The following is an 8,144-nucleotide window of genomic DNA, read 5'->3' as shown; positions in this document are numbered from 1 at the left end:
TTTTTTTAACTACAAAAAACCCCAAATTGATATACATGTGATAAATTTACCAAAAACTAATTTTTTGATCATAAAAAACCCCAAACTAGTATATTTGAGATAAATTTACCCTTCGTTAGTTTCCGTTAAATTGGATAAATATCACGACAAATCATAAATTGGTACACCTATGACAAACAAAAGGTAAAATCCTAAACTAGTACACCCGTTAATTGTTACGTGTCATCTAATTCAGTAATTTGACGGTAAAATTTAATGGAAATTAACGGAGGGCAAATTTGTCACAAGTATACCATTTTGGGGTTTTTGATGATCAAAAAATTAATTTGTGATAAATTTATTACAAATATACCAATTTAGGATTTTTCATGATATTAACCTAATTTATTGTTAGCAAAGTTTATTATTTTTTTATGGTCCCACAAAGGTTGATAATGACCAACACTATATATATTTAATTAATATCTTTATATGGCGGGTCTTGCGAGGCAACAATACTTTAGTTGCTCTTAGGTGGCCAGTGTTTTTAATGATTTTGTTGACTTGACAAGGAATCTTTTTTAACATATGCTCCTACTTGAATTTAATTCTAATTGAATATCTCTAAAGTCGGTTGGTGGACCAATAAGATATGATTTTCTCTTCATCCAATACATTTATAAGGACTTGAAAGAGATGTTAATGTCTTCACGGAAGTTCTCAGTTTATCTTTTAGCAACAATGGCATTTTACACAAGGTTTGTGCCTTCACTCTTGAATGCACTCTTTTGTCATTCAAGCCATGGAATTCAGTCAGGGAAGCTCTCATGAAGTTGAAGCAGGATCTCAATGATCCTTCAAGACGTTTGCGGTCATGGATTGGTGAGGATTGTTGTGAGAGGGAAGGAGTCGATTGAAGCGAGAAGACAAGTCATATCTTGAAGCTTGATCTTTAAAGAAAATTATTTTTCTTGAATTTAAACATGGATTTTCTGTTGATTAGGAAAATATTTTCAGTTAACTCATTTTCTCAAGCGATCTAAACATTAGAAAATGAGAAAATTATTTTTTTTAAAAATATTTTTCGCAAAATAAACGGATTCTTAAAATCGATAGATGATTCCTTGGTAATTAACTAAGCATCAAATGAAGATGAATTTTCTCCATGCCAAAAGGATGCACGGAATTTACCAACAGCACAATAATTAGTGGTGTCTAGGAGCAATCATCTTTGCGATTGATCTGCCATTTGCTGCAGCATCGAGCGCTCAAATCAGTACGATCCATTACATCATATCGCATGTGCCTCCTCTGAACAACCCGGATGAAGAATCTGATTGCGGGATGTGGAGTGGTTCAGGTAATTGCTGCATGTTGAGTAAAGTACTTGCTATATAGATTTTTTTCTTGCCATTAATTTAGCGACGGAATGCCATGGTGAGGGCCCATCCCAGTTCCCTCGGAGCAACCTGTTCGCAGCGGCGGGCGACTAACTACGGGACCAGGGGGGGCAGCGTGCGGCGGGGAGTACGTGGTGCGGTGCATCAGCGCGGCGCAGACTTGGCCCTGACCCTGTAACCTGCAAACCCAGAACTTTCTCCAGATCAAGATCGTCCACTACGCCCTCTCGTCGACGTCCGGCACCGCCGCGTACGAGCAATCCGTCGCCGGCGCTGCATTGGTCCCGTCGGAGACCGCTTTTCAAGCCGTTGCCAATTCGTTCGGGGGGCTTCGATCGTGGTCGAGTTTCAAGAGTAAGCAACGTCATTTCTTCGGCTTCTTTCTGTTCACTTGAATCTTGCGGACGGAACACTCGATGCCGGCGGCGGTGGCGTAAGAGAGGTTGCTGGGGTTTCGAGGGCGGTTGGGTGTGGTGAGGTGCAGGATAAGTGGGATCCCCATCTTTCTGTGAGTGGAACGTGCGGGGTCCGATCTTCGGTGATGGCTCAAGGCTCGAGATAGAGAGAAGAAAGGACTATCCAATATTTTCTCGAGATTTGCCTCTTTCTAAAAGAAATTGGTGAAGCTTTATTATTTATTTATCGTTAGCAAAAGTTTTATTATTTATTTGTGACCCCACAAAGGTTGATAATGACGAACACTGTATATGTTTTATCGATATCTTTATTTGGCGGGTCTTGCAAGGCAAGAATACTTTGGTTGCTCTTAGGTGGCCGGCTTTGTTGACTTGAGAAGGGATCTTTTTTCAGCATATGCTCCTAACTTGAATCTAATTCCAATTGAATATCTCCAAAAGTCGGTTAGTGGACCAATAAAATGTGTTTTCCTCTTCACCCGATACATTTGTCCTAGAATAAAGACTTTCAAAAGATGTTAATGTCTTCACGGAAGTTCTCAGCTCATTTTCAGCAAAAATGGCGGTTCACACTAGATTCGTGCCTTCGCTCTTGAACGTGCTCTTTGTCATTCAAGCCCTGGAATTCTGTCATTCCAAAGCCTTTACGAATGTGAGTTGCATTGGTGCTGAGAGGGAAGCTCTTATGAAGTTCAAGCAGGATCTCACTGATCTTTCAGGACGTCTGCGGTCATGGATTGGCGAGGGTTGTTGCAAGTGGGAAGGAGTGGAATGCAGCGAGGAGACAGGCCACGTCTTGAAGCTTGATCTTCGTAATCCCTGTGATGGTTTAGAGTGTAGCTTAGGAGGTAAGATACATCCCGCTCTAAACGAACTGAAGGATTTGAAGTATCTAGACCTTAGCTTCAATAATTTTTCAACCCAAAGAATCCCAGACTTTTTAGTTTCTCTTCAGAAACTAGAATATCTCAACCTCTCATCTGTGGGCTTCTACGGACATGTTTCCAATCAACTTAGTAATCTTTCCAACTTACAGTACTTGGATCTCAGTAATTCATGGTGGTGGCCCTCTATTATAATAGAAAACCTCCTGTGGCTTTCGAAATTTTCTAAGTTGAAGTATTTGGACCTGTCTTATGTTCCCCTTCCCGACTCCAAAGAATGGTTAACTCCTATCAACATTTCCTCCCTAGAGTTTTTAATATTGAGGGGATGTAATTTGCAGGATGTTTCAACCTCTTTGCATGTCAATTTCACTTCTCTTAGATTCCTTGATCTGAGTCACAACTCCATGGATTCATTTGTTCCTCCTTGGTTTCAAAACTTGAGCAAACTTGAACATCTTGATTTAAGTTATAATAATCTCCATGGCATATTCCCCACTGTTATCCTTGAAAATAGTCGGTGGCTTAGATTCCTTGATGTCTCTAAGAATAGGCTGGAGGGTGAACTTTTGAAAGACATGAGCGATTTCTGCAACCTGCAAGTACTAAACTTGCGTTCTAACAAATTTAGTGGGAGGATTTCAGACACCAAAGATGGTGCTTTGATTTGTGGACGAAGTCACATGAAGACTATTGATGTTTCCGGCAACAATTTCAGTGGTCACCTACCCAATCAATTTGAAGATTTCAAAGATCTCGAATTCCTTGATCTCTCATGGAACTCAATTTCAGGTCCTATACCTGCTACTGTGGGCCAGCTATCATCTTTGAAAAAATTGTACCTCTCTTCTAACAAATTGAGTGGGAACATTCCAGAAAGTGTTGGGCGACTATCCAATCTAGAGGTGATGGACATTCGTAATAATAATTTGGATGGAGTTGTTAGTGAACTTCACTTTGCCAATCTCAGTAGCTTGACCGTGTTGTACTTTTATTTGAATGAACTAGTTATAAATATTAGCGCATCTTGGGTTCCTCCTTTCCAAATTCAAGTGATTTTCATGTCCAATTGCAAAGTGGGACCAAGATTCCCAAGCTGGCTTCGAACGCAAAGGAACATTTCCGTATTATATATGTCAAATGCTAGCATCTCAGATGAAGTTCCCTATTGGCTACCTGAAGTTTTATCCAACACAAAACGATTGGATCTTTCGGGCAACTTGCTCAGAGGCAACATATCCCGAATTATTGGAAAAAAGATGCCACTGTTAAGGTTAGTGTCACTTTCTGGAAATAACCTCAGTGGTGGCATTCCAAACTCATTATGCATGTCAGATGAATTGTCTTTTCTTGATCTCTCCAAGAACCAACTGTCAGGGAGACTTCCGCAATGTTGGAGGAAGTCGCAAGCGAATTTGGAGTGGATTTCATTGGGAGAAAACAAGTTAAATGGTCAGATTCCATACTCCCTATGCCATTTGGAGCGATTAGGAGTTCTAGGCCTACATGAAAATGGCTTGAATGGAGTGCTTCCAAAATGTTTACTAAAGCTACATTTGGTAAACCTCGATCTCAGTGACAATCAATTCACTGGTAGAATACCTCCGTTTGGACAACATTCTAGATCATTTAGGACAATCGATCTAGCGAGAAATTACTTCACTGGGAACATTCCTTTGCAGCTATGCCATCTTGTTAATCTCCAGTATTTAAACCTAGCAAATAACAACCTATCCGGAGGCATTCCTCATTGTTTCAACAACTTCACGCGGATGTGGGCCAACTCTACTTTTACTCCGTATGGGAGGTTCCCGTTGGGGTTTTCTATTATGGTTAATATAAAAGGAAAGAGCCTAGAATTCACCACCACGCTCCGCTATTTATTTTCCATTGACCTTTCAAGCAATGCATTGGATGGACAAATACCGAAAGGGCTGACTAGGCTGGCACGACTACAGAATTTGAACCTCTCTCAAAATAAGCTGATTGGAGAAATCCCTTTAGATATTGGCAACTTGAGAGATTTAGAATCACTGGATCTATCCCATAACAAGCTATCGGGTAAAATCCCTCCTATCATATCCAATTTAGACTCTCTAAGTCATTTGGATCTTTCCTTCAACAATTTATTTGGTCCTATTCCATCGAGCAATCATCTAAGCACTCTGAACAATCAATTTGTTTATCGTGGCAATGATAGACTTTGCGGAGCTCCTCTTTTGAAAGTTTGTCCTGAATATGAGCATAATGATATGGACATACGAGATAGTCACAATAGGAGTGAAGATGAGTCTAAAAAAGGTGTCTTTGTTGTTATTTGGTTTTACTCAAGATTGGGAGTGGGTTTCCTGGTGGTATTCTTGGGATTTTGTGGCATATTACATATCATCTCCTATTTTCGGCGGTGGATTCGATTGTCGAAAGATTGTCGATTGCGAGAGTAATTACCATGCTTTGGTTCAAGGGAGGTTTTCAATTCGCACTACGCATATAAGAAGTTATTTAGTAAGTAAAATCACACACATTCTCTCTCTCTCGTGATTCATATTTCCTTTTCCTCATACTCATTTATTCTGTTGATAGATGATGCTAATTGTTTCTATTAGTTGTCCTCACATTTGAGAGTTGCATGCACCGTGACAATTGCTGTGAAACTGATAGTTCGTTTCTTCATGATGGAAGATTGCTACTAAAGCTTCAAGTAACAAGGAAATGCGCACTATTCTCCGACATTTCTTTCTTTCTTTCCATTTGGTTATAAAAACAGGAAAAAAAAAACAATCTCTTGCTCTCTTGCTATTGTCCTATAAAATAAGGCAGGTATGTTTAATTTAAGCGAGCCAAATATGTGAGCCAAAATTGGACGAGTCTACTGTTCTGTAGGGTAAAAATTGGAGCACTATTTTGTGCTCATAACATGTGAAAAGTGTCGATAACTATCAAAACTTGTCAGCAATAAAATTTTGACTGTTCAGTCGATGACACGTTGGTAAGTTACCAGCACTTTACGATAATTCCAATGGTTGACAACTCATGAAGTATTATGTATGCTCAGTTCCTTCGTCTCTTTCTCGATCATCTAAACAAACTTGTATGGAGTGCATTGTCTCAAGGAGCCAAACATTGTTTCTCAGCATCGCTTTTACTGTTTACTTAAAAAAATGCTCTCCAGCAACCTAAGAATTCGTCAGTGCTAAAATGGTGCTCAGGCACAATTAACACAGGTTTCTTGCTTCATCTGGGATAATAAATTGACGCTTCCCAATCTAATGGAGCTGAATATCTACGTTTGACAGTGCAAATTGCCTACCACTATAATGTCGGTTGCTTTATGTCAACCGCAATTATTATTTTCAACTTAGGGGCGAGTCGATAAAGTGCGAATTGCCTACCATTTTTTCCTTCCTCTCTGTTTTCTTCTTCTTTATCATTAAGGAATTACAGATTTTTAACTTCTTGAATTGCAACAAATGAAAAGGGTCTCTTGACTGTTTGCGGCGATATTTTGTTTAGGAGTCTAAAGAAAATAATTTTCAGGTCATCCATGTATATGCGAGAATGGAGTTGTCCCCGACAGAGCACTAGATCCAGCAGTTCCATCTCGGCTCGAACACCTCTCTGCAATGAATAACTTAAAGAAGATGGCTCTGCAGGTAAATATTTGACACCTTTATATTAATCTCTCTCGCTTTGATTGACATAGGGCGCACTTTATTTGGGGGCTGGTTCTTTATCATCAGTGCTAAATTGTGTTGTGTTCTTCACGTTTATTGTACAAAACTTGTGCCGTATGGCGAATTTCACATCGCTATTCTCAATGGAATGACATAAATTATAGCTGCAAAGTTCAAGACCACTTTTCATCCAAAAGTTTGCAGAATCTCAATTCTCTTATAATCGCTAGTCTCTTATGCTTTGCTACTCCAGGATGTGCACTTGTCCTGCTGAATATTTTAAGATTTCTGCATCTCATTTAACTGTACGAGACTTAGATGTCATTTGATCTGCACCAAGTCCTCTTTGGATTATGAAAATGGGGTTTAATTGTAACAAACTTTTATGCTCGTGCTGGTCTCACCAGGTAATTGCTGAAAGTCTCGCCAAGGAGGAGATTGCTGGTTTGAAAGAAATGTTTAAAGCGATGGATATTGATAACAGTGGCGCAATCACCTTTGATGAACTTAAAGATGGTTTGCGAAGATATGGCTCCACGATGAAGGACACGGAGATATGTGATCTCATGGATGCTGCAAGTACATTGCTTGTAGGTTCTTTTGTTTTCACTTGAGACCGAGTCTTTAAATTGCATCCTCGGTCGACTTTTCCCAAGCTGTTCTTAAAGTTGAACATCAACCAAACCGACCAGATAACGAATCCATCTGATGCATATATTCGGTCATCTTAGAGTGATGTCTGATTTCATTCTGCAGGCTGATGTGGACACCAGCGGAACAATAGACTCTGGCGAATTTATAGCCGCAACAATTCACCTCAACAAATTCGAATGTGAAGAGCATCTAATTGCAGCCTTTTAGTACTTCGACAAGGATGGAAGTGGTTATATTACGGTTGACGAGCTCCAGCAAGCTTGCGCCGAGTATATTATGACTGACGCTTCATTGAAGATATCATCAAGGAAGTTGATCAAGATGATGTGAGTCCATCAAAATATTGTTTTGAAAACCCCTAAGGATTTTAATAATGACAAAACTATCTCATACGATTTGATGCAAGTGTTGTTTTTGTCCAGGTATCTATTGTTGATTCAACACTATTGAATCTATCCCTAACGCAATGTGAAAGAACTTAAAGGACTAGAAGGACCATAAGGGCGAATAAGTCAAAGAGAACAAGAAGTTCGTGAGTGCTTGAAGGACCAATAGATGAACAAATCTGTAAAAGTCTAACTTGTTGAGAAAACCTCCTAATATATTTTGAAGTTACTAAAATAATTCATGGTTCCTTACGAGCTTGATAAATGCAAGTGTTGTTTATGCCCCAGGAAATCTCCGCACAAAAGGAACTTAGATGTGCAAAGTGAAAAGATTCTAAATGGCTGGAACGAACTTCGTGAATAAGTCTAGAAGAATGGGGAGTCCATAAAGACTAGGAGGTACTAAGGTGAATAGTCTAGAGAATCTTCATCACCATCATACTCAAAGTGAGTGTTGAAGAAACATCCTTAGAAATTTTAATGATTCCCAAACTATCATTGGAATAATATCTACTATGATAAGTGCAGATGTTCTTGATGATTAAGAACTATGTGATGTCCATGATATATTCATTGGATGAAGATTGCAAGATGTCCTTGTACGGACTGCCCATAAACAACATCAACTGATTGTGATTGTCAGCTAGTGATGATTTCTATGTCACTCACGAGGATATCACGTCCCTAATGATGCTGGAATAACGACCATCAGAGAATGTTCGTTGAAGGATTGAATATAGCTATTGGCAGT

The 8,144-nt window shown here is 39.3% G+C and overlaps 1 protein-coding gene across 4 annotated transcripts; it reads left to right on the top strand.

Annotated features, from left to right (window-relative positions):
* Window positions 1–1,090: 1,090 nt before the first annotated feature.
* Window positions 1,091–7,069, top strand: LOC115681503 (receptor-like protein EIX2). Of its 4 annotated transcripts, XM_056306915.1 has the most exons (4): window positions 1,091–1,255; window positions 1,402–4,980; window positions 6,217–6,332; window positions 6,761–7,069. In XM_056306915.1, exons 2-4 carry the CDS (start codon window positions 2,355–2,357, stop codon window positions 6,965–6,967), a joined length of 2,949 nt encoding a protein of 982 aa, XP_056162890.1. In that variant the 5' UTR covers window positions 1,091–1,255; window positions 1,402–2,354; the 3' UTR covers window positions 6,968–7,069. The 4 variants fall into 4 exon arrangements, 2 of the variants coding, with proteins under 2 accessions (XP_056162890.1, XP_056162887.1); XR_008815486.1 differs by lacking the exon at window positions 1,091–1,255 and having other exon boundaries at window positions 1,267–5,184; window positions 6,761–6,825; XM_056306912.1 differs by lacking the exon at window positions 1,091–1,255 and having other exon boundaries at window positions 1,267–4,980.
* Window positions 7,070–8,144: the final 1,075 nt, after the last annotated feature.

Source organism: Syzygium oleosum, unplaced genomic scaffold (assembly GCF_021117445.2).
Source record: "Syzygium oleosum isolate NSW1041296 unplaced genomic scaffold, Sole_v2.1 Sole_v2.02, whole genome shotgun sequence".
In the NCBI taxonomy this organism is placed as follows: domain Eukaryota; kingdom Viridiplantae; phylum Streptophyta; class Magnoliopsida; order Myrtales; family Myrtaceae; genus Syzygium; species Syzygium oleosum.
This window is presented reverse-complemented; position numbering and strand designations above follow the sequence as displayed.

Bases quoted from the DNA above. Each gene is read 5' to 3' on its own strand.
- LOC115681503 (XM_056306915.1), top strand. From the start codon at position 2,355: ATGGCGGTTCACACTAGATTCGTGCCTTCGCTCTTGAACGTGCTCTTT. The intron at 4,981-6,216 runs GTGTCTTTGTTG...AATAATTTTCAG, and splicing joins TGAAGATGAGTCTAAAAAAG to GTCATCCATGTATATGCGAG. The intron at 6,333-6,760 runs GTAAATATTTGA...TGGTCTCACCAG, and splicing joins TAAAGAAGATGGCTCTGCAG to GTAATTGCTGAAAGTCTCGC.